The sequence below is a fragment of the Pristiophorus japonicus genome, chromosome 9, assembly GCF_044704955.1.
Source record: "Pristiophorus japonicus isolate sPriJap1 chromosome 9, sPriJap1.hap1, whole genome shotgun sequence".
NCBI classification, from domain to species: Eukaryota; Metazoa; Chordata; class Chondrichthyes; family Pristiophoridae; genus Pristiophorus; species Pristiophorus japonicus.
The window spans coordinates 208,598,773-208,625,354 of NC_091985.1; the positions used below are offsets into that span (position 1 = coordinate 208,598,773).

Sequence of the window (26,582 nt, forward strand, 5' to 3'; positions counted from 1 at the left end):
GGCCTCTTTCTGTCCCGAAGACCGGGATGTTTGTTGTCGAGAAAGCTTCCTCCGAATTGAAGGCAGCAATTTAGATTTAAACCCGTTTCATTGCTGCACTGATCGCGCTCTCTCACCCGATTGCGGACATTTTCTTCGTTTTTCGATTGAAATTTGAAATCACATCAAACTTAACGTTTAATTCCCACTTTAGACCTGAGCAGGGCAGCAGGGCGATCCTGTGACAGGAAAATCTTTGAATTTTATACAAGAGGGACTCTGGAATCCGGCGATGAGACGGACACACAAACACAGTGACATTAGTCTCACCGGCCCGCCCCTTTAACACACTCTCGCTCACACAATGTTCACATCTGCACATTCACAGCACAAACTATCCCAGATTTACAGCTCCCAGCACAGGGTTACCTCTCCGCTCGGCCTGTGCTGCCGATTCTCGGGGTTTTTTAAGTTTCCCAGCTCAGTAAGTGTTAAACACTCTGAGGTCGGCGCTCCTCAGTGTCTGTTCCCCAGATTCAGGGGCAGGAGCCAATCACAGCTGTGGCTGGCTTAACCTATATATGCTGTTAAGTTGTTACATTGTTCGTACGCAGAAATATGTTTGATTAACGTGAAAATAGAAATTATGAGTTCACCGCCCATCCACCCTCTCTTTGTCTGTCTCTATCCTCCGAAAATGAGGGACATATCACAGTAACTGGTGAACTATCCATACCATGCTCACCACCCAGAGATGGCTATCAGAGGGAGCGACAGAGAGACAGACACAGAATCAGTCTTAAACTCCCTAACTGTGTCTCCATATTACGCTCAATAATAGTATCACACATTCATGTACAGCACCACCGAAAGAGAGGGAAAGAGACACATTATTAGTCTTACACTTGGTATCAGTGTCTCCATATTACGCTCAGTAACAGTGCCACACCGTCATGTATAGCAACAGAGAGAGAAACAGAAACAGTATCATAGAAACATAGAAAATAGGTGCAGGAGTAGGCCATTCGGCCCTTCAAGCCTGCACCACCATTCAATATGATCATAGCTGATCATGCAACTTCAGTACCCCATTCCTGCTTTCTCTCCATACCCCTTGATCCCTTTCATAGAAACATAGAAAATAGGTGCAGGAGTAGGCCATTCGGCCCTTCTAGCCTGCACAGCCATTCAATGAGTTCATGGCTGAACATGCAACTTCAGTACCCCATTCCTGCTTTCTCGCCATACCCCTTGATCCCCCTAGTAGTAAGGACTACATCTAACTCCTTTTTGAATATATTTAGTGAATTGGCCTCAACAACTTTCTGTGGTAGAGAATTCCACAGGTTCACCACTCTCTGGGTGAAGAAGTTTCTCCTCATCTCGGTCCTAAATGACTTACAACTTATCCTTAGACTGTGACCCCTAGTTCTGGACTTCCCCAACATTGGGAACATTCTTCCTGCATCTAACCTGTCTAAACCCATCAGAATTTTAAACGTTTCTATGAGGTCCCCTCTCATTCTTCTGAACTCCAGTGAATACAAGCCCAGTTGATCCAGTCTTTCTTGATAGGTCAGTCCCGCCATCCCGGGAATCAGTCTGGTGAACCTTCGCTGCACTCCCTCAATAGCAAGAATGTCCTTCCTCAGGTTAGGAGACAAAAACTGTACACAATACTCCAGGTGTGGCCTCACCAAGGCCCTGTACAACTGTAGCAACACCTCCCTGTCCCTGTACTCAAATCCCCTCGCTATGAAGGCCAACATGCCATTTGCTTTCTTAACCGCCTGCTGTACCTGCATGCCAACCTTCAATGACTGGTGTACCATGACACCCAGGTCTCATTGCACCTCTCCTTTTCCTAATCTGTCACCATTCAGATAATAGTCCGTCTCTCTGTTTTTACCACACATTTATCCACATTATACTTCATCTGCCATGCATTTGCCCACTCACCTAACCTATCCAAGTCGCTCTGCAGCCTCATAGCATCCTCCTCACAGCTCACACTGCCACCCAACTTAGTGTCATCCGCAAATTTGGAGATACTACATTTAATCCCCTTGTCCAAATCATTAATGTACAATGTAAATAGCTGGGGCCCCAGCACAGAACCCCACTAGTCACCGCCTGCCATTCTGAAAAGTACCCATTTACTCCTACTCTTTGCTTCCTGTCTATCAACCAGTTCTCAATCCATGTCAGCACACTACCCCCAATCCCATATGCTTTAACTTTGCACATTAATCTCTTGTGTGAGACCTTGTCGAAAGCCTTATGAAAGTCCACATATACCACATCAACTGGTTATCCCTTGTCCACTCTACTGGAAACATCCTCAAAAAATTCCAGAAGATTTGTCAAGCATGATTTCCCTTTCACAAATCCATGCTGACTTGGACCTATCATGTCACCTCTTTCCAGATGCGCTGCTATGACATCCTTAATAATTGATTCCATCATTTTACCCACTACCGATGTAAGGCTGACCGGTCTATAATTCCCTGTTTTCTCTCTCCCTCTTTTTTTAAAAAGTGGGGTTACATTGGCTACCCTCCACTCGATAGAAACTGATCCAGAGTCAATGGAATGTTGGAAAATGACTGTCAATGCATCCGCTATTTCCAAGGCCACCTCCTTAAGTACTCTGGGATGCAGTCCATCAGGCCCTGGGGATTTATCGGCCTTCAATCCCATCAATTTCCCCAACACAATTTCCCGACTAATAAGGATTTCCCTCAGTTCCTCCTCCTTACTAGACCCTCTGACCACTTTTATATCTGGAAGGTTGCTGGTGTCCTCCTTAGAGAATACTGAACCAAAGTACTTGTTCAATTGGTCTGCAACCCCTTAAGTATCATTCGCCAATCTATCCTAGCCAATTCACGCCTCATACCTTCAAAGTTACCCTTCTTTAAGTTCTGGACCATGGTCTCTGAATTAACTGTTTCATTCTCCATCCTAATGCAGAATTCCACCATATTATGGTCACTCTTCCCCAAGGGGCCTCGCACAACGAGATTGCTAATTAATCCTCTCTCATTACACAACACCCAGTCTAAGATGGCCTCCCCTCTAGTTGGTTCCTCGACATATTGGTCTAGAAAACCATCCCTTATGCACTCCAGGAAATCCTCCTCCACCGTATTGCTTCCAATTTGGTTAGCCCAATCTATGTGCATATTAAAGTCACCCATTATAACTGCTGAACCCTTATTGCATGCACCCCTAGTTTCCTGTTTGATGCCCTCCCCAACATCACTACAACTGTTTGGAGGTCTGTACACAACTCCCACTAACGTTTTTTGCCCTTTGGTGTTCTGCAGCTCTACCCATATAGATTCCACATCATCCAAGCTAATGTCCTTCCTAACTATTGCATTAATCTCCTCTTTAACCAGCAATGCTACCCCACCTCCTTTTCCTTTTATTCTATCCTTCCTGAATGTTGAGTACCCCTGGATGTTGAGTTCCCAGCCTTGATCATCCTGGAGCCATGTCTCCGTAATCCCAATCACATCATATTTGTTAACATCTATTTGCACAGTTAATTCATCCACCTTATTGCGGATACTCCTTGCATTAAGACACAAAGCCTTCAGGCTTGTTTTTTTAACACCCTTTGTCCTTTTAGAATTTTGCTGTGCAGTGGCCCTTTTTGTTCTTTGCCTTGGGTTTCTCTGCCCTCCACGTGTACTCATCTCCTTTCTGTCTTTTGCTTTTGTCTCCTTTTTGTTTCCCTCTGTCTCCCTGCATTGGTTCCCATCCCCCTGCCATATTAGTTGAACTCCTCCCCAACAGCACTAGCAAACACTCCCCCTAGGACATTGGTTCCGGTCCTGCCCAGGTGCAGACCATCCGGTTTGTACTGGTCCCACCTCCCCCAGAACCGGTTCCAATGCCCCAGGAATTTGAATCCCTCCCTGCTGCACCACTGCTGAAGCCACGTATTCATCTGTGCTATCCTGCGATTCCTACTCTGACTAGCACGTGGCACTGGTAGCAATCCCGAGATTACTACTTTTGAGGTCCTACTTTTTAATTTAGCTCCTAGCTCCTTAAATTCGTTTTGTAGGACCTCATCCCTTTTTTTTATCTATGTCGTTGGTACTAATGTGCACCACGACAACTGGCTGTTCTCCCTCCCTTTTTAGAATGTCCTGCATCCGCTCCGAGACATCCTTGACCCTTGCACCAGGGAGGCAACATACCATCCTGGAGTCTCGGTTGCGGCCGCAGAAACGTCTATCTATTCCCCTTACAATTGAATCCCCTATCACTATCGCTCTCCCACTCTTTTTCCTGCCCTCCTGTGCAACAGAGCCAGCCACAGTGCCATGAACTTGGCTGCTGCTGCCCTCCCCTGATGAGTCATCCCTCTCAACAGTACTCAAAGCAGTGTATCTGTTTTGCAGGGGGATGACCACAGGGGCCCCCTGCACTACCTTCCTTGCACTGCTCTTCCTGCTGGTCTTCCATTCCCTATATGACTGTGGACCCTTCACCTGTGGTACGACCAACTCGCTACACGTGCTACTCACGTCATTCTCAGCATCGTGGATGCTCCAGAGTGAATCCACCCTCAGCTCCAACTCCACAACGTGGTCTGTCAGGAGCTTGAGCTGGACACACTTCCTGCAGATATAGTCGTCACGGACACTGGTGTCGTCCCTGAGTTCCCACATGGTACAGGAGGAGCATAACATGTGACCGAGCTGTCCTGCCATGACTTAACCCTTAGATAGGCAACAACAATGCTAAAGTTTACTCACTGTTTTTGAAGAGAAAAAAGAAAAACGAAAAACTACTCACCAATCACCAGCCAATCACTTACCCCCTTGGCTGTGATGTCACCTTTCTGTTTCTTTCTACTTCTTTTTTGCCTTCTCCCTGTAGCTGCACCGGCACGCCTCTCCCCGCACCTCTCGCGGACTCTGGGCCCCGGACTCCCTGCTGTGCCTTTTATAGGCCTCTCACCGAAGTCCCGACTGCCTCTCCATGCACCTCTTGCGGACTCTGGGCCCCGGACTCCCTGCTGTGCCTTTTATAGGCCTCTCACCGAAGTCCCGACTGCCTCTCCATGCACCTCTCGCGGACTCTGGGCCCCGGACTTCCTGCTGTGCCTTTTATAGGCCTCTCACCGAAGTCCCGACTGCCTCTCCACATCCCTCTCGCCGACTCTGGGCCCTGGACTCCCTGCTGTGCCTTTTATAGGCCTCACACCGAAGTCCCGACTGTCTCTCCACGCACCTCTCGCCGACGCCATCAGGGCCATATCTAACTCCCTTTTGAATATATCTAACGAACTGGCCTCAACAACTTTCTGTGGTAGAAAATTCCACAGGTTAACAATTCTCTGAGTGAAGAAGTTTCTCCTCATCTCGGTCCTAAATGGCTTACCCCTTATCCTTAGACTGTGACCTCTGGTTCTGGACATCCCCAACATCGGGAACATTCTTCCTGCATCTAACCTGTCCAATCCCGTCATAATTTTATATGTTTCTATGAGATTCCCTCTCATTCTTCTAAATTCCAGAGAATATAAGTCTATTCTATCCAGTCTTTCTTCATATGTCAGTCCTGCCATCCCGGGAATCAGTCTGGTGAACCTTTGCTGCACTCTCTCAATAGCAAGAATGTCCTTCCTCAGATTAGAAGACCAAAACTGTACACAACATTCAAGGTGTGACCTCACCAAGGCCCTGTGCAACTGCAGTAAGACCTCCCTGCTCCTATTGTGTTGTACTCATAAGTGTTTCCACATCACGCGAAATAACAGAATCCCGCCTTCACAGACAGTACAAGAGAAAGGGGAAAGCGACAGAGAGAGAAAGAGTGGGCTGAGAGAGAGAGACAGGGGAGTGCGAGGCAGGACGGTGAGACACAGAAACGTGCACAGTATCAGTTCTAGACTGACCTGTGAGGTCCGGTTTTATCCTGAAAGATCCCATTGGAGGGACAGAAGATGCAGTCCCCTCTCTCACTGATATTGTACCACAGACAGACACATTATTAGCCCCACACTGCGGAACAGTGTCAGAGAGTGAGAGAAACAAGGTCCCACATTTAACCCTCGCTTGCCTGTTGTACTCTCTGTAATCTTGCAGCTCAGGGCCGTTCGGTATTACTCTCAGTGACCGAATGTTTCACTCTGATTAAATTAAACTGGGACAGTTTCTGTCAGATATTGACTCCTGCACAGTTCCAGCAAACACTCCTACTCTGCCGTCCCTCCGATGTTTCTGCAGGATTACTTTGTGAGGACAGGCTCACGAAGAGAAAAAAACCCTGCACGGAATGATCACAAATTGAGCATCTCAAAGGGGCAAGGCCCCCAGCTTTAAACATTCTCTGTCCTTGCCCCCCAGGCCCAGTTCCTTTGCTCAGATTCTGATAAAAGTAAATCGAGAAAAGTGCACTTTGCTTTTTGAAGGCTGAATTATTGCAGAGCTGCGCATGCGCGATTAAGCCCCGAACCTTGAGTCGATTTCCAGTGAGCAGAAGAGCGCATGCGCCTTCCCCTCCCCCAGCCCAGCCTGTGCGCGCCATTCAGTCAGTGAACGGAAGATGGTTTAAACAGCCGGGAATGGACACACCGCGGTCTCGGGGTAAGGCAGCGAGCAGCAGCCTCCTTACAGCAGCACATCGCTTTGGGAGCGTGTCCGCAGATGGGCTCAGAGATCGGCACTGAGTCCGGGGGAAGTTCAGGGGGAGTCGGGGTCTGTGTGTAACAGGCGGAGTGGAGCAAGAACTGGTCTCAGTGCGTGGAGTGAGTGGGGGAAGGGAGAGACCATTCTCGGGCTGTGTGTGGACAGCGTGTGTCCCGGGTAAGGGAGACAGAATGGGAAGGATCTGCTGTTTACAATCATTGCTGCTTTCTCCCTGCAAACCAGTAGTGAACGTTCCTGCTTTAGTTCCAGTCTCACCGTGTTTGTTGTCATTGGACAACGAGCGGTGGAAGCAGAGCCGGACACTGAGGATTTATACAAGGAGCATCTATTGCAGGCACCGGGTGAGAAATGTGAAGGACACGTTTTAAACAGCGGCTCTTTGTTTCTGGTTGAACGGTTAGTGCCCTGGGAGAGGGGAGTAGCAATCTGAGCTGTGTAAAAGTTCGTGCTCCATCGGGTAGTCCCATTCCTGAAGCAGGGGTTGGGTTGTGTCTGGATGTCAGTAAATTGCTGTAAATCTGCCCAACACGCTTGGTGTGCAGAAGCTCAGTACTGCAGTACTGCAGTGGAGTCAGACACTGACACTGTTTGTATCGCTGGCTTCCCTTTGTGAATGTTCATAATGAATATTAATTGAACGATTACATTCATCACTTTAGTCTTTTCTACCTCTCCTGTTCTTGAATGATCAGAGGTACCTTATCCTCCTACAGGCAAGAAATTGAAGGAACCAGAACAAATGTGAAGTTTCCTCCACCTGAGACATAAGGAACAGTGCAACCAGCTCCTTCTCACACACAATAGGTACGGTACCTATCACACTGTGCGGGTATACAGACAGGTTATCCGAATTAAACATGTTTGTGGTGCTGAATGGCCGCCTCCTATTCCTGTGTAACAGGCCCGAGGGGGCTGATAACCGTCTCCTGTTCCTAAATTAACAGACTGGAGATACTGAGTGGCCTTCTCGTGTTCCTAATGTTATAAACACGAGGGACTTATTGGCCTCCTCCTGTTCATAGGTACCACCTCTAGGGGCAGAATGACCTCCTCCTGTACCTATGTATCAGGCTAGAATGGGATGAATGGCCTCCTTTAGTTCTGATGTAACAGGTTCCAGGGGCTGAATAGCCTCCTCCAGTTCCTATGTAACAAGCTTGAGGGGCTGAATGGCCTCCTCCTGTTCCCATGAAACAATCCCATGGGGATGATTGCCTTTGTCCTATTCCTAATGTAACAGACCCAAGGGGCAGAATTGCATCATCCTATTGCTTTTTAAATCCAGTTGCTGAATAGCCCTCTCCAGTTCCTAATATAATCGGCTCGAGGAGCTGAATGGCCCTCTCCAGTTCCTAATGTAATAGGCTCGAGGAGCTGAATGGCCCTCTCCAGTTCCTAATGTAATAGGCTCGAGCAACTGAATGACCCGCTCCAGTTCCTAATGTAATAGGCTCGAGGAGCTGAATGGCCCTCTCCAGTTCCTAACGTAATAGGCTCGAGGAGCTGAATGACCCCCTCCAGTTCCTAATGTAATAGGCTTGAGGAGCTGAATGACCCCCTCCAGTTCCTAATGTAATAGGCTCGAGGAGCTGAATGGCCCTCTCCAGTTCCTAACGTAATAGGCTCGAGGAGCTGAATGACCCCCTCCAGTTCCTAATGTAATAGGCTCGAGCAACTGAATGACCCGCTCCAGTTCCTAATGTAATAGGCTCGAGGAGCTGAATGGCCCTCTCCAGTTCCTAACGTAATAGGCTCGAGGAGCTGATGACCCCCTCCAGTTCCTAATGTAATAGGCTTGAGGAGCTGAATGGCTTTCTCCAGTTCCTAATATAATAAGCTCGAAGAGCTGAATGGCCTCCTCCTGCTCCTATATAACATGCAGGAGGGGCTGAATGGCCTCCTCCAATTCCTCTGTAACAGGCTTGAGGGGATGAATGGTCACCTCCTGTTCCTGGTTAACAGTTCCGAGGGGTGGAATTGGCCTACTCCTATTCCTATGTAACAGACCCGAGGGACTGAGTGGTCTTCTCCTGTTCCTAATGTAAGAAGCTCGAGGGGATGAAAAACGTCCTGCTGTTCCCATGTCACAGAATCAAAGGCTGAGTGGTTTGCTTGTGTTTCTAATGTTAGAGAGGCTGAATGGACTCTTCTTCTTCCCACATAACAGAATGGAAGGGCAGAATGGCATCCTCCTGATCCAATGTAACAGGCTCAAGGGGAAGAATGGCCTCATCCTGTTCCTGTCTAACAACATTCGGTGCTGAACAGCCACCTCCTGTTCCTGTGTAATAAGTTAGATGGGATGAGTGGCCTCTTCCAGTTCCAATATAACATGTGCGACTGGCTTATTGGCCTCTTCCAGTTCCTATAACATTGTCGGTGGGCTGAATGGCCTCCTCCAGTTCCTACATAACACGCTTGAGGGTCTGAATGGCCTACCCCTGTTCCGATGTGAAAGGCTCCAGAGGATGGATGGCCGCCTCTATTCCTGTGTAACAGTATCCAGTCGATGCATCGCCTCCATCAATTCCTTTATTAGCATGGCTGAGGTGCTGAATGCCCACCTCCTGTTACTTATGTAACAGGCTCGAGGGACTGAATGGCCTCCTCCTGTTCCTTATGTAACAGGCTCGAAGGGACTGAATGGCCTCCTCCTGTTCCTTATGTAACAGGCTCGAAGGTATGATTTGCCTCCAGGTTCCATGTGCTGAAAGGCCTCCTCAAGTTCACAGATCCAGGGACTGTTCTTCCCCATTGTTTTGGAAATAGCATCGGGCAGTAAACAGGAGCTCACTGCTTCTTGCCCACCAGCTCTCTGATTGGGCTCCTTGTGCTGATTATGTTTTCTCATCTCGCTCAAATGTTGCTTTCTTTTCCATCACCTCTAGAGTTATTAGCCAAGTTTGTATCGAGCACATCGTGATCTCACCAGTAACAGCACTTTTCTGATGGTTATCCACGAGGCTGCTTCTGACATTTTCTTCTGCGTAAATGTTAGCCACCGTAAGTAACTGAAAAGCTTCATTTCTACAGCAACAACAAACACTTGCATTTATGACAGATACAGAGTGAATCCCACACTCACTCACTGTACCACAGACACATATGGTTTATATTATGTACTAATAGCTCGTCTCTACTCAAAATATTTCTGAATCGCATTCATCCAATATAATGAGAGAAAAAAAATCACAGATATAGGATAAAACACACTCTCACATACCAGAAGCTGACAGATACAGAATAAAACCAACGCACACATACCAGAAACTGACAGATACAGAATAAATCCCACTCAGATACTAGAAAATGACAGGTTCAGAATAAAACCCACACTCACATACCAGAAACTGACAGGTACAGAATAAAACCCACATTCACATCACAGAAACTGACCGGTACAGTATGAAACCCACATCCACGTATCTGAACAATAATATGCAAGTAAAACCCACATCCGCCTATTAGAAACTGACAGGGAAACACTCACACACCAGAGACTGACGGAACGAATAGAACAGGTTAGTCACTCTTACTCCAGTGTCAGGCTCACACAATTGTTTATTCAGTAATTCGGATGATAACTAACATGCTCTCAATGTGGTCCATTTAATGGGCCCAAGTTTCCACACGATAAAAAACGGGGGCCCCTCCGAGCTGGGCGCCCGTTTTTCGCGCCTAAAACGGTGCCTAAAAAAAATCGCGATTCTGGAGCGTTCTGCAGCTCTTTGTCTGCCTGGCGCGGTGCCCAGGGGGGCGGAGCCTACACTCGCGCCGATTTTGTAAGTGGGAGGGGGCGGGTACTATTTTAATTAGTTTTTTCCCTGCCGGCAACGCTGTGTGTTGGAGCGTTCGCGCACGCGCAGTGTGAAAAAAACATTGGCACTCGGCCATTTTTGTAGTTCTTTGTCGCTGTTTAATTTTGAAAATTTTTTAAATAAACGCACATTGCCATCAGCACATCAGCACTTGCAGCCTTCTCACTGCCTCCCCCCCCCACCCGCGGGAAGAACGGGCGCCGCCTCCTCCCCCCCCCACGGGAAGAACGGGCGCCTCCTCGCCCCCTGCGGGAAGAATGGGCGCCTCCTCCCCCCGCCCCCCCGTGGGAAAGAACGGGCGCCTCCTCTCCTCCCCCCCCCCCCCCCGCGGGAAGAACGGGCGCCTCCTCGCCCCCTGCGGGAAGAACGGGCGCCTCCTCCCCCCGCCCCCCCGTGGGAAAGAACGGGCGCCTCCTCTCCTCCCCCCCCCCTCCTCCCCCCCTCCTCCCCCCCCCCCACGGGAAGAACGGGCGCCTCCTCGCCCCCTGCGGGAAGAACGGGCGCCTCCTCCCCCCGCCCCCCCCCCCCGCGGGAAGAACGGGCGCCTCAGGCTGACTGCAGCATTCTCCGTGCCTTCACACAGGTAGGAAGATGGTTTATTTAATCTTTTCTTTGCTTATAAATGTTTATTCAGGTTGGATTTATTTGTATAATATTTGTAGAAGTATAAATAAGGATTTATTGTAGAATTTAATGACTTCCCTTCCCCCCCCCCCCCACACCTCGTTCTGGATGCCTAATTTGTAACCTGCGCCTGATTTTTTAATGTGTAGAACAGATTTTTTCAGTTCTACAAAAATCTTCACTTGCTCCATTCTAACTTAGTTTGGCGTACGTTTTCACTGTGGAAACTTTGAAATCAGGCGTCAGTGGCCGGACATGCCCCCTTTTGAAGAAAAAAATTCTGTTCCAAAGTAGAACTGTTCTACCTGACTAGAACTGCAGAAAAAAAAATGTGGAGAATTGCGATTTCTAAGATAGTCCGTTCTCCACCAGTTGCTCCTAAAAATCAGGTGCAAATCATGTGGAAATTTGGGCCCTATGAGTGATAAAAGCAACTTGTGAAACAATCCCATTTTTCCTAATTTAATTTGTGACAAAAAGATGGTCTGAGCATGCGCTAAATACATGCTGCTCCTCCCCTCCCCACACAGTGTTTAAACCGACGGGAAGGGCCCAGGCGAGCTCCCCTCCTTCAGCTCTGTCAGCGGCTGCCGTTTCCTCTGTGCTCGGCTGATAATCGTTGAACACATCAGGGAGTGCAGATATCCCGGGCCCGAGTAAGGGAGCAAACAGAAGCCTCCTTCCAGCAGCTCATCGCATTGGGACTGTGTCCACAGATGGGCTTTGTGTCGGGGTAAGTTCAGCGGCAGTCGGGGGCTGTTTGTAAGGGGCAGAGTGGAGCAGGAACTAGTTGTGGAACATGGAGTGAGTGGTGGAAGGGGGAGGCCATTCTTGGGCTGAGTGTACAGTGTAAGGTAACAGAGAAAGTAAATCACCTCGCTCTTTCAAATCAGTGCTGCTTTCTTCCCCCAAATTAGTAGTGAATGTTCCTGATTCAGTTCCAATCTCACAGTGTCTGTTCTTGGACAGTGAACAGTGGAAACACAGCCTGACTGAGGAGTGTCGCAAAGTGTATCTATTGCAGGCAGCGGGGGAGGAGTGTGAAAGGAGACATTTCAAAAATGGGTTATTTTGTTTCGATGTGTTGAATTCTCCAGAATCCTGTGGCTGGTGATCGAGAGATACATTGTCGCTCGCTCAGATACATCAGCATCTGGTCACTGTGACATTCTGTTAATGACACAGGCCCTCAACTCGGTTTCAATGGACTGAGAACAATTGTTGTACAGCCCAGGTACCTGTGGTTAGATTCCAGGACGCGATTCAGAGTTTTACAGGTAGTCCCATGGGAGGACTGTGCCAATCGGGTGTTCCCATTCATGGACCAGTGCTGGGTTTGGGTTGTGTCTGGATGCTGATAACTTACTATAGAATCGTCCTACACACCTGGTGTGGGGAATCTGAGTGTCGCTGTAGTTCTTGCATCTCTCTGCAAATTTGCTCCCCCATAATGTTGGAAAGTGTGAGATCATGCACTTTGGCAGGAAAAATCAAAGAGCAAGTTATGATTTAAATGGAGAAAGATTGCAAAGTGCTGCAACAGCGGGACCTGGGGGCACTTGTGCATGAAACACAAAAGGTTAATATGTAGGTACAGCAAGTGATCAGGAAAGCCAATGGAATCTTGGCCTTTATTGCAAAGGGGATGGAGTATAAAAGCAGGGAAGCCTTGCTACAGTTGTACAGAGTATTGGTGAGGCCACACCTGGAATACTGCGTGCAGTTTTGGCTTCCATATTTACAAAAGGATATACTTGCTTTGGAGGCAGTTCAGAGAAGGTTCACAAGGTTGATTCTGGAGAAGAGGGGGTTGACTTATGAGGAAAGGTTGAGTAGGTTGGGCCTCTACTCATTGGAGTTCAGAAGAATGAGAGGTGATCTTATCGAAACATATAAAATTATGAGGGAGCTTGACAAGGTGGATGCAGAGAGGATGTTTCCACTGATAGGGGGAACTAGAACTAGAGGGCATAATCTTAGAATAAGGGGCTGCCCATTTAAACCTGAGATGAGGAGAAATTTCTTCTCAGAGGGTTGTGGATCTGTGGAATTCTCTGCCTCAGAGAGCTGTGGAAGCTGGGGCATTGAATAAATTTAAGACAGAAATAGACAGTTTCTTAAATGATAAGGGGTTATGGAGAACGGGCAGGGAAGTGGACCCGAGTCCTTGATCAGATCAGCCATGTTTGTATTAAATGGCGGAGCAGGTTCGAGAGGCCCTATGGCCTACTCCTGCTCCTATTTCTTATGTTTTTATAAACCTTAGAATCATAGAAAAATGACGACACAGAATGGGGCTATCTGTCCCATCGTGTCCGTGCTGGTGTACATCATGTCCCATATTTTTCCCTCTAGTTGGTGGCCTTTACAATACACCTATTGTGTAACCTCTATTATTTCTTAACCATAGCCATATAGATTCTGTCCTTGACCCCTCCAGGACATCCTCTCTCTCCAGCATTGTAACATTCTCCTTAACCAATACTGCCACATCACCTCCTATCTGTCCTTCCCTATCTTTCCTGAACTCCTATATCCAGGAATATTTAATACCCAATCCTGCCCTTTTTGAGCCAGGTCTCCGTTATTGCCATGACATCATATTCCATGCAGCTCACCAGCCTTGTTTACTATGCTTCATGTGTTTACATACATACACCATAAACCCATCTTAGACCATTCTGTGTTCTCTCTTAGTCTGACCCCACCTAATACCTTACTATTTCTTGCTTTGGTGCTATCCGTCTCTCCCAATCCTTTGTGCCCTTTGTTTTTCCTTTATAATTTTACATCCTGGTGTCCATCCTCCTGCCAACTTAGTTTAAACCCTCCCCAATAGCACTACCAAACCTCCCCGCAGGGATATTGGTGCCGGCTCTGTTGAGGTGCAACCCGTCTGGCCTGTACAGGTCCCACCTCCCACATAAACGGTCCTAATGCCCCAGGAATCTGAAGCATCTCTCCAGCCATGCATTCATCGGCTCTATCCTACTATTTCAATACTCGCTCGCGCATGGCACCGGGAGTAATCTGGAGATTACTACTTTTGAGGTCCTGCTTTTTAATCTCTTTCCTAACTCCCTATAATGCCTGCAGGATCTCATCCAGTTTCTACCTCTGTCGTTGGTACCAACTTGGACCACGACCTCTGGCTGTTCACCCTCCCTCCTCACAATGTTCTGCAACCATTCAGTGACATACTTAACCCTAACACCAGGGAGGCAACATACCATCCTGGAGTCACATCTGTGGCCGCAGAAACACCTGTCTGCTCCCCTGACTATCGAAGTCCCTACCACTATTGCTTTTCCTATCTTCCTCCTTGCTCCCTCCCCCGCTGTACAGCTGAGCCACTCGTGGTGACATGGATTTGGCCCTGGCTATATTCCTCACCCTCACCAGTACTCAGAACGGAATACTGGTTGGAGAGCGAGATGCAGTAGTGTTTTATATAGATTTAGCATCAATTCCTGGCTTTGTTAACCTGTCCTGCCACCTCCAAAGAATTTTGCACAGGCATCCGCAGGTCTCTCTCTTCTTCCATCCTGTTAACATTGTACCATTTGGAATGTATTGTCTCTCATTCTTCCGACCAAAATGGACCACCTCACTGTATTGAATTTTATCTGCACTCCTTTTACAGGGTTTTAGAAGAGGAGCATTTACCAACTGTAAACTCAAAACAAACATCACGTCAAGATCTGACAGAGTCACACGATTCATCAGGACCTAATTCAATCGGTCCTCGAATCATCTGGCATATTAGCGAGTTCACACTCATGACAGACCTTTTCAATCTGAGTGTGGGAAGGCCTTCAAAATCTACAAGTACCCAAAGAGACACCAGCGCCGAGACACTGAGGGAGCCTATTCACTTGCTTGTGTGAGGGATGGGATTCACTCGATCATCCGCTGCGATTAACACCAGTGAATTTGCAGTAGGGAGGGACCGTTAACCCGCTCCATTAGTGGGAAGGGATTAATTGCACCATCCGTGCTGCTGAGACACCAGCATGTCCACTCTGATGAGGGTCGGTTGACCTGCTTCGTGTTTTTGAAGTGATTCACTTATTCTTCCACCCTCCTGAGACACCAGTTTATGCACAGTGATGAGAAACCAATTAAATGGTCTGACTTTGGAACGAGATTTAAAAGTTCCCAGGATCTGAAGGGACATCAGCTGGAGAGAATAGGAGAGATTCTGTTCACCTGCTCCGTGTGCGGGAAGGAGTTCATTCAGTCATCCCACCTGCTGAGGCACCTGTGAGTTCATGGGGGGGGACATGCCGGTGAAACATTCTGACTGTGGGAAAAGCTTTAAAAGGTCTCAGGAGCTGAAGCAATTCCAGCTGGAGGGAGCTGGACAGAGACCGTTCACCTGCTCCATGTGTGGGAAGGGATTCAAACAGTCATCCAGCCTGCTGACACACCAGAATGTTCACACTGACGAGAGACCATTTAAATGTTCTGACTGTGTGAAGAGCTTTAAAAGCTTTGGGAACCTGCTGACACACCAGCGTACTCACACTGGAGAGAGGCTGTTCACCTGCTCCGTGTGTGAGAAGAGATTCAGTCTCTCCTCCACCCTGCTGACACACCAGCGTGCTCACACTGGGGAGAGGCCATTCACCTGCTCCGTGTGTGAGAAGGGATTCAGTCTCTCCTCCACCCTGCTGACACACCAGCGTGCTCACACTGGGGAGAGGCCGTTCACCTGATCCGTGTGTGAGAAGAGATTCACTCGGACATCCCACCTGATGACACACCGGCGAACTCACATTGATAAGAGACCATTTACATGTTCTGACTGTGGGAAGAGCTTTAAAAGCTCTGGGGATCTGAAGGGACACCAGCGAGTTCACACTGATGAGAGGCCGTTCACATGTTCTGTTTGTGGGGAGAGCTTTAAAAGCTCTGGGGATCTGAAAGGACACCAGCTTGTTCACACCGATGAGAGACCTTTTAAATGTTCTGACTGGGAAGAGCTTTAAAAGCTTCGGGAATCTGATGGCACACCAGCGTGATCACAGTGGGGACAGACCATTTCACTGCTCCGTGTGTGGGAAGGGATTTACTCGATCCTCGACTCTGCTGACACACCAGCGAGTTCACACTGGGGAGAGGCCGTTCATCTGCTCTGTGTGTGGGAAGTGATTCACTCGGCTGACCCACCTGCAGACACACCAGCGAGTTCACACTGGGAACAGGCCAGTGAAACGTTCGGGATTGGGAAAAAAGTTTAAATGGTCCCAGGAGCTGAAGAGACACCAGCTGGAGAGAGCGGGAAAGAGACTGTTCACCTGCTCTGTGTGTGGGAAAGAATTCCCTCGGTCCTGGACTCTGCTGACACACCAGCGAGTTCACATTGTTCTGTAACACAGGGCCCTGCAGAAAGCTGGGCCCACATGAACATGGAACGGATGAATGTTTTATAAATTCTTGTACTGCTGATAATCTTTCAAACTGTTGTGCTGATAATTCCCTTTATTTGACTTTTCATGCTATTACATAGAATATACAGCACAGAAACAGGCCATTTGGCCCAACCAGTCTATGCTGGTGTTTATGCTCCACTCGAACCTCTTTTGACCCTACTTTAATTAACCCGATGAAAATAACTTTGTATAGCTTTGTCCCTTGTGTTTATCTGGCTTCCCCTTAAATGCATCTGTGCTATTCACCTCAACGACTCTTTGTGGTAGCGAGTTCCACATTCTAACCACTCTCTGAGTAAAGAAGTTTCTCCTGAGTTTCCTCCTGGATTTATTAGTGACTATCTTATATTTATGGCACCAGAAATATGATGAGTTTCTGTTAAGCTGAGCAGTATATCGTTGTGCTTTACTTGTTCTGATGATATTAAATAAATGAAGTTATCGGAGCTGCAAGATATTTGCAGCTTTGGATTAGCAACCAACAGTATAAACAACTTAGCACTGTGTTCCTTCATGGTAATACTTCACGTTAACAAGTTCTGAAACTATTTATAGGGATGAGAAAACAAGAGACTTAAAACACTTCAAATATCTGACCCATGATTACAAACGCAGAGGTTAATTATCGCCACTAATTTTCACTTTTTAAAAAAAAAGTATGAGCAGGTCCTCTCATTTTAAAACAAAGTTTAAAAAAAAACAGTTGGAGTGAGTTAAGTATCAAAGCTTTAACTACAGCTAACAAGCTCATTTTTCTTGTTGAGAAATTAATGGTTTGAGATACACAGGAACAAAGGATGGTTAAAAACATTAGAAAGCAAAATAAATCAGGAAGTAATTGGTGCCACCGAGCTTGGGTTTTTTAAAGCCTGGTTGTAAGAGGAAGCTAATGGTTTGAAGTTGTGGAAAGTAATGAGAGTTAGGTCAGGACACTGTGATAGGAGCATTGATTACAACACAATGATATAACCCAGCTGTGTACAGTCCTCAGTTCAACATAGTCATATCTCCCAGAAACCTTGCTTTTTCCTAGAATATAGGGGGCACAGTTCTGATCCACATTAGTGCCAATATCAAGTAAATAAAAACATTGAGCTACAGATTAGCATGTTTAAATGTTAAAAGGATTCGATAGGTTAGATATGGAGAAACTATTTTATCATGAAGGGAAATAATCTTAAAATTAGAGCTAGGCCATTTAGGAGGGAAATCAGGAAACACTTTTTCATATAAAAGGCTGTAAAAAAAACTGGAATTATCTCCCCAAAAGGCTGTGAATGCTGGGATAATTGGAGCTTTCAAGACTGAGATCGATAATATTGTTAGTTAATGGTATCCAGGGATATAGAGATAGAGATGGGTCCTGTGGAAGGATCCAGGGATATAAAGATAGAGAGGGGCCCTGTGGAAGGATCCAGGGATATAGAGATAGAGAGGGGTCCTGTGGAAAGATCCAGGGATATAGAGATAGAGAGGGGTCCTGTGGAAAGATCCAGGGATATAGAGATAGAGAGGGGCCCTGTGGGAGGATCCCGGGATATAGAGAGAGAGGGGCCCTGTGGAAAGATCCAGGGATATAGAGATAGAGAGGGGTCCTGTGGAATGATCCAGGAATATAGAGATAGAGAGGGGTCCTGTGGAAAGATCCATGGATATAGAGATAGAGAGGGACCCTGTGGAAAGATCCATGGATATAGAGAGGGGTCCTGTGGAAAGATCCAGGGATATAGAGATAGAGAGGGGTCCTGTGGAATGATCCAGGGATATAGAGATAGAGAGGGGTCCTGTGGAAAGATCCATGGATATAGAGATAGAGAGGGGTCCTGTGGAAAGATCCATGGATATAGAGATAGAGAGGGACCCTGTGGAAGGATCCAGGGATATAGAGATAGAGAGGGGCCCTGTGGAAGGAGGGAGGAAGGAGGACAGTAGGAGTATGTTTGAGATTGTGTGTATGTATTGGCACATGTGGCAGAGCCTGGTCTCCAGTTGTCTTGGATCCCCTTACCACTGGACCAAGACCTTGCTCCGTCCAGTCCGTGTGGTGGCTGGTGTGCAACGGCCAGCTCACATTAAAATAATTCAGGCACAGGCATTTTAAAATGTTTAAACCGTTTAAAATGAGTTCATTGGTCACCTGGGTGCTCATCTTTGGTCTGGAAGCAAGTCATCATCGACCCCGAGGGACTGCTTATGATGATGATTTTCTGAGGAATGAAACATTACTGAGCCCCATGTTATGGGATGAAGTGCTAGACAAGTAAAGGCCCAGTGTCTGGGTGTGAATCTAATAATAACCTCAGGGACCGTATAGGTGCGATAACCAGACGGGCTTGTGGTTATAGTCTGGTCACAGATGGACAAAACTCCCGGAATTAACAGGAGTTCAGGAGACGGTCAATGGATAGGTCCAAACAATCCCATTCCCTGAATTTAAGCCATTGTCAGTTGGAACAGACTCCAGAAGATCGCCTGTGAAGCCACTGTACTTCTATTCTGCAGACTGAGGGAATTATCACAATCTATGTTCTTGTGAGCTTGATTACCTGATGTCCAAAACCCTTGGACCCTGGATCATTCAAGTCAACCTCAGTGTGTGGAAAGGGATTCACTGGGGTATCTCACCTGCTGACGCACCAGAATTTCCACATCATGACTGCAGTGGTTCAATTGCATTATTTCCAGTGCTTTTAAACACATCCAGGACTGAACACATTCAGGCAACTGGGGCTTGTTAATGTTAAGAGTCCCCAATAAGTGGGCTGGATTTAAAGATTCTTCCATGTTCTCTCTGTGCTAGTGTGCAGAGAGGAGCTGATGTTACAGAATCAGAGCACAGTAGGATGCCTTTCGGCCCATCATGCTAATGCCAGCTCTCTGAAAGAGCTACGCAATTAGTCCCGCTCCCCTGCTCTTTCCCCACAGCCCCGCAAATTTCTGCTTTCAACTATATATCCAATTCCCTTTTGAAAGTTAATATTGAATCTGCTTCTGCCAACCATTCAGGCAGTGCATTCCAAAACATAAAAACTCACTGCGTAAAAACTGTCTCTTCATTCCCCCTCTGGATTCTTTTGCCAATTATCTAAAATCTGTGTCTTCTCATTACCAGCCATCCTTCCACTGACAATATTTTCTCCTTGTTTGCTCTAAAAAAAAAAAAAGCACCTCTATCACATCTCCACTTAACCGTCTCTGCTCCAAGATACATTGCCATTGTTCTGTGAATTCCTACAGCCTGAGGAATGGGACATGCTATCTTTGTGAGCAACGAGTGTCAGCATCCAGCAATCTCTGGTCAGGGACTGTTTTTTTAAACTGCCTCATGATCATTGTATAGAAATTTACGGCACGGAAGGAGGCCATTCAGCCCATCATGTCCGTGCCGGCCGACAAGCAGTTATCCAGCCTAATCCCACTTTCCAGCTCTTGGTCCATATTACTGCACTTCAAGTGCACATCCAAGTACTATTTAGAAGTGGAGAGGGTTTCTGCCTCTACCACCCTTTCAGGCAGTGAGTTCCAGACCCCCACCATCCTCTGGGTGAAAACACTTCCCCTCATAACTCCTCTAAACCTCCTACCAATTACTTTAAATCTATGCCCCCTGGTTGTTGACGCCTCTGCTAAGGGAAATAGGTCCTTCCTATCCACTCTATCTAGGCCCCTCATAATTTTATACACCTCAATAAGGTCTCCCCTCAGCCTCCTCTGTTCCAAAGAAAACAACCCCAGCCTATCCAATCTTTCCTCGTAGCTAAAATTCTGCAGTCCAGGCAACATCCTCAGAAATCTCCTCTGTACCCTATCTAGTGCAATCACATCGTTCCTGTAATGTGGTGACCAGAACTGCACACAGTACTCTAGCTGTGGCCTAACTAGTGTTTTATACAGTTCAAGTGTAACCTCCCTGGCTCTTGTATGCTACCTTGGCTAATAAAAGCAAGTACCCTGTATGCCTTATCTATCTGTCCTGCTACCTTCAGGGATTTGTGGACATGCCCTCCAAAGTCCCTCTACGCTTCTCAGTGTCCTACCATTTATTATGTATTTCCTTGCCTTGTTAGCCTTCCCCAAATGCATCACCTCACACTTCTCTGGATTGAATTCCATTTGCCACTGTTCTGCCCACCTGACCAGTCCATTGATACCTTCCTGCAGTCTACAACGCTCTTTTTCATTATCAACCACACAGACAATTTTTTGTATCATCTGCAAACTTCTTAATCATACCCCCTACATTCAATTCTAAATCATTGATATATACCACAAAAAGCAAGGTTCCAGTACTGAGCTTTGCGGAACCCCACTGGAAACAGCCTTCCAGTCACAAAAACACCCATCAATCATTACCCTCTGCTTCCTGCCTCTGAGCCAATTTTGGATCCAACTTGACACTTTGCCCTGGATCTGACGAGCTTTTACTTCCATGACCAGTCAGCCATGTGGGACCTTATCAAAAGCCTTGCTGAAATCTACATAGACTACATCAAATGCACTGCACTCATTGACCCTGTCTCTGTCTCTGTCTTGTGTTTAATTCCAGGAACACTATTCCAGAGTCATTCTGGAATGTAAAAATAAACTCCGGCTTCTATTGTCCATGGCTAACCATCTTCTTAAACCACTCTCCTCAGTCTCCACCCTCTCCTCCGACAATGTGAGAGGAGCTCATGGCCTTCTTTGTCTCAAAGATTGAGACCATCCATTCAGCCGCCTCTGCCACTTCCCTTCCTCCCCCTAGCCCACTGGGCCAAACTTCCTCTGAACTTCCCTCCTACCCTAGCCCTAAACTCATATCTTTTTCTAGTTTCTCTCCAATTTCCCCTCATGACTTCTCCACGCTCATCTTGTCCATGAGACCCACTTCCTGCTGCCTCGACCCTATTCCCACCAATATGCTGACTACCCAACTTCCTTTTCTGGCTCCCATGTCCGCTGCCATTGTTAATGGTTCTCTCCCCTCACGTACAGTCCCCTTTTCCCTCACATCTGTCATCACCCCGCTCCACAAAAAAACAACCCTTGACTCCTCCATTCTTGCAAACTACCATCCCATCTCCAACCTTCCATTCCTCTCCAAAGATCGTCAACATGTTGTCACCTCCCAAACCATTCCCATCTTTCCCGCAACTCCATGTTTGAATCCATCAAATTAGGTTTCCAACCCTGCCATAGTACTGAAACAGCTCTCATCAAAGTCACAACTGACATTGTTTGTGACTGTGACTAAGGTAAACTATCCCTTCTCATCCTTCTTGACTTGTCTGCAGCCTTTGATACGGTTGACCACTGCATCCTCCTCCAATGCCTCTCCACCATCATCCTGCTGGGTAGATGTGCACTCGCCTGGTTCCATTCTTATCTAATTGTAGCCAGAGAATCATCTGCAATGGCTTCTCTTCAGAGTCAGGTGACAAGTAGCAGAATGGATAGCTCGCTGGCTTCAAGACAGAAAGCAGAGAGTAGGGGTAAAGGGTAGCTATCCACAGTGGGAGAAGGTGGGCAGTGGTGTTACACAAGGATCAGTGCTGGGACCACATGTTCGCAATTTACATTAACAATTTAGACTTTGGAATCAAAAACACAATTTCTAAATTTGCGGATGACACCAAATTGGGAGCAATAGTCAATACTGGGGATGCCTGCAACAAATTAGAGGAGGACATTAATAAACTTGCAGAATGGGAATATAATTGGTAAATGTAGTTCAACACAGATAACTGTGAGGTATTACATTTTGGTGGGAAGAATAGGGAGGTCACTTATTACTGGAAGGGAGCGAGTCTGGGTGAGGTAGAGGAACAAAGAGATCTCAGAGTACAAATACACCAATCACTAAAAGTTACGACACAGGTTAGCAAGGCCATAAAAAGGCAAACTGAGCACTCGGGTTTATTTCTAGAGGTATAGAGTTGAAATGTAGGGAAGTTATGCTGAACCTGTTTTGAACCTTGGTCAGACCACACTTAGAATACTGTATACAGTTCTGGTCACCATATAAAAAGGATATAGAGGCATTGGAGAGGGTGCAGAAAAGATTTACAAGGATGATACAAGAAATGTGAGGGTATACATATCAGGAAAGGATGAACAGGCTGGGTCTCTTTTCTATTGAAAAAGGCCAAGGAGTGACCTAATAGAGGTCTTTTAAATTATGAAAGGTTTTGATAGAGTGGATAGAGAGAGAATGTTTCTACTACTGGGGAAGAGCATAACTAGAGGCTATCAATATAAGATAGTCAACAAGAAATCCAATAGGGAATTCAGAAGAAACTTCTTTACCCAAAGAGTGGTGAGAATGTGGAACTCACTACCACAGGGAGTGGTTGAAGTGAATAGTATAGATACATTTAAGGAGAGACGAGACAAGCATATGAGGGAGAAGGGAATCGAGGGTTATGCAGATAGATTTAGATGAGGAAAGATGGGAGGATTCTCGAGTGGAGCATTAACGCTGCCGGGTCTAGTGGGGCCAAATGACCTGCTTCTGTGTCGTATATCCGATGTAATCCTATGTAATTCCTGCTCCCGCATCGTTACCTATGGTGTCCCCCAAGGATCTATCCTTGGCCCCCTAATTCTCATTTATATACTGCCCCTTGGTGATATTATCCAAAACCAAAGCAACAGTTTCCATATGTACACTGATGACATCCAGCTCTACCTCACTACCACTTCTCTCAATCCCTCCATGGCCTCTAAATTGGCAGATTGCTTGTCCTGGATGAGCACAAATTTTCTCCAATTAAATATTGGGAAGACCAAAGCCATTGTTTTCGGTCCCCGTCACAAACTCCGTTCCCTAGCCACTGACTCCATCCCTCTCCCTGGCATCTGTCTGAGGCTGAACCACACTGTTCGCAACCTTGGTGCCATACTTATCCCCGAAATGAGCTTCCGACCACATATCCGCAGTCTAACTAGGACTGCCTATTTCCATCTCTATAACATCGCCCGTCTCCGCCTTCTTCAGCTCATCCGCTGCTGAAACCTACATGCATGCTTTTGGTACCTCAGGACTTGACTATTCCAATTCACTCTTGGCTGGCCTCCCACTTTCTACCCAACGTAAACTTGTGGTCATCCAAAACTCGGCTGCCCATGTCCGAACTCGCACCAAGTCCCATTCACCTATCTCCCCTGTGCTCGCTGACTGACATTGGCTCCCGGTTAAACAACACCTTGATTTCAAAATTCTCCTCATTTTCAAATCTCTCCATGGCCTCACCCCTCCCTATCTTTGTAATCTCCTCCAGCCCCACAACCTCCTGAGATGTCTCTGCTCCTCTAATTCTGCCCTTTTGAGCATCCCTGATTATAATCACTCAACTATTGGTGGCCGTGCCTTCAGCTGCCTGGGCCCTAAGCTCTGGAACTCCCTCCCTAAACCTCTGCTTCTCTACCTCTCTTTCCTGCTTTAAGATGCTTCTTAAAACCTACATCAAATATCCTAATTTCTCCTTGTGTGGCTCAGTGTCAAATTGTTTGTGTTGCAATACTCCTGTAAAATGCCTTGTGACAATTTACTACATTGAAGGCACTATATAAATACAAGTTGTTGTTGTTAAAGGGACAGTGGGATTGTGATACATCTTGATTTCAGTGCAGAGAGGAGGGAGAGCAATTTTGGGCAAAACATAAAGAAAATGTAAGATTGAAAATTGTGTATTCTGAAATTCTCTCCTGCACTTACAGTCATTAGTAATGTCAGGGCATTACATGGAGAGGACGTGCAGAAGGGAAGATTGAAGCAAAGATCACGTCAAGATCTGACAGAGTCAGGGCCTGAATATTGTCGGCATATGGAAGTGGAAAGCAGCAATCTGAGAACGGACAAACCTTACGCGTGATCCCTTTGTGGACACTCCTTCAGCCGACCATCCAGCCTGGGGAGACACAAGTGCAGCCGTACTGTGGAGAGACCCCATCAATGTGGGGACTATAGGACGAGAGTAAACTCTGTGTCTCAGCTAAAAACTCATCAACACAGTTACACCAGAAAATGGCCATTCATCTGCTCCGTGTGTGTGAAGGGATTTAACCATTCGTGGAAACTGCTGAGACACCGGGGAGAGACCGTTCGCCTGCTCTCACTGTGAGAAGAGGTTTACACAGTCTTACAATCTGTTGTCACACGAGTTGGTTCACAGCGAGGAGAGACCTTTTCAATGCTCTGACTGTGAGCAGAGCTTTAAATGGTCCAGCAACCCGATACAGCACCAGCGCTGTCACACTGGCCATTCATCTGCTCAGTGTGTGGGAAACGATTCACTCATTCATCCGCCCTGCTGGTACACCCTGCGAGTTCACACTGCAGAGAGGCCGTTCATCTGCTCAGTGTGTGGGAAGCGATTCACGTGTTCATCCGCCCTGCTGGTACACCAGCGAGTTCACACTGGGGAGAGGCCGTTCACCTACTCCGTGTGTGGAAAGCGATTCACTTGTTCATCCGCGCTGCTGGTACACCAGCGAGTTCACACTGGGGAGAGGCCGTTCATCTGCTCAGTGTGTGGGAAGCGATTCACTTGTTCATCCCCGCTGCTGGTACACCAGCGAGTTCACACTGGGGAGAGGCCGTTCATCTGCTCAGTGTGTGGGAAGCGATTCACTTGTTCATCCATCCTGCTGGTACACCAGCGAGTTCACACTGGGGAGAGGTCATTCACCTGCTCCGTGTGTGGGAAGCGATTCACTTGTTCATCCACCCTGCTGGTACACCAGCGAATTCACACTGGGGAGAGGCCGTTCACCTGCTCAGTATGTGGGAAGCGATTACTCAGTCATTCAATCTGCTGACACACCAGCAGATTCACACCGGGGAGAGACCGTTCTCCTGCTCCGTGTGTGGGAGGGCATTCACTCATTTATCTTACCTGCATGTGCACCAGCGAGTTCACACTGACGAGAGACCCTATAAATGCCCCGAATGCAAGAGGAGCTTTAAAAGCACTGAGGAACTAAAGATGCATCAACCGGGGAGAGGCCGTTCAGCTGCTCTCACTGCGGGAAGAGGTTTGGGAGGTCAGCGACCCTGGTGAGTTCACAGCGAGGAGGCACCGTTTAAATATTCCGACAGTGAGAAGAGCTTCAGGAGCTCCAAAGACCGTTGACGAGTGCCCGTTCAAATCCTCTCATTGAGGTAAGACGTGTACACAATCATCCGGCCTTCTGAAACATGAGTGGCTTCACACCGGGGAGAGGCCGTTCCCCTGCGCCCTGAGTGAAAAGTGATTCACCAGTCCATCTGACCTGCTGAGACACCAGCGAGTTCACACTTCACTGCAGTGGTCTGATTCTGCAATTAATCACACTCAGGCCTGACCCATGTTAATTATGGTATTTTAGGGGGTTTGTTGATGCTGATAATAACCCAGAATAATTAGACTGGAGTTTAATATTCTGTATATACGTCTGTTGGAAGATAAATGCTCCTTTTATGCCGGAATTTCGTGCTGAACAATGAGAAAGTGGCTAACACTAGCATCATGGGTAAGCAAAGTTAGCCTGAGGTCGAACATGCAGGCAGTCTCGTGGCCCCATAAGTGCTTTGCTGACACAAAAGCCTCGGGAAAACATGTTTCTGAGCAAAGCGGCCAGAAGAGGAAGATCAGGTGAAGACAGAGACAGAGAGGTGATAGAAGGCACTGGAGAAAGAAAGGAGTGAACAGTCTGCAGCTTTGAGACAGTGGAAATAAGAGAGGGGTCTCTGAAGCAGCTGTGGTTCTACTGCCGTGTTCTCATGTTCACTGACCCGAGTTATACACAGGAACAATTATATAAGTGGGTGGGGGGGGGGGGGTGGTTAAGGGGAATAAATTTACGGATGCCACAAAATTGGGGGGGTGGGTGTAGGGAATAGTCAATACTGAGGATGACAGCAACACGCAACACATTACAAGACTTTAATAAACTTGCAGAATGGACATATAATTGGTAAATGATTTCAATACAGATAAGTGTAAGATTTTGTTAAGAAAAATAAGGAGGTCACATATTGCATGGAAAATATGTATCTAAATGGGGTTGCAAAGCAAAGGGAACTTAAAAAT

The 26,582-nt window shown here is 47.0% G+C and overlaps 2 protein-coding genes across 8 annotated transcripts in view; both read left to right on the top strand.

The window, feature by feature from the left end:
- LOC139273523 (zinc finger protein 664-like) overlaps positions 1–17,003 on the top strand; it is a 79,139-nt gene extending 62,136 nt beyond the window's left edge. For 3 of the 7 annotated variants that reach the window (XM_070890457.1, XM_070890456.1, XM_070890455.1), the window contains exons 3-5: positions 7,367–7,457; positions 9,542–9,656; positions 14,739–17,003. In XM_070890457.1, coding sequence (XP_070746558.1) covers positions 15,367–15,813 — 447 coding nt within the window. In that variant the 5' untranslated portion in view covers positions 7,367–7,457; positions 9,542–9,656; positions 14,739–15,366 and the 3' untranslated portion in view covers positions 15,814–17,003. Of the gene's footprint in view, positions 1–6,528; positions 6,591–6,957; positions 6,995–7,366; positions 7,458–9,541; positions 9,657–10,003; positions 10,175–11,749; positions 11,829–14,738 lie in introns of those variants that run through there. The other 4 variants (XM_070890460.1, XM_070890462.1, XM_070890463.1 and 1 more) reach the window with 4 other exon arrangements.
- LOC139274097 (zinc finger protein 585A-like) overlaps positions 16,103–26,582 on the top strand; it is a 144,827-nt gene continuing 134,347 nt past the window's right edge. Inside the window, exons 1-2 of the mRNA XM_070891142.1 lie at positions 16,103–16,234; positions 24,673–25,277. Coding sequence (XP_070747243.1) covers positions 16,103–16,234; positions 24,673–25,277 — 737 coding nt within the window. The remainder of the gene's footprint in view (positions 16,235–24,672; positions 25,278–26,582) is intronic.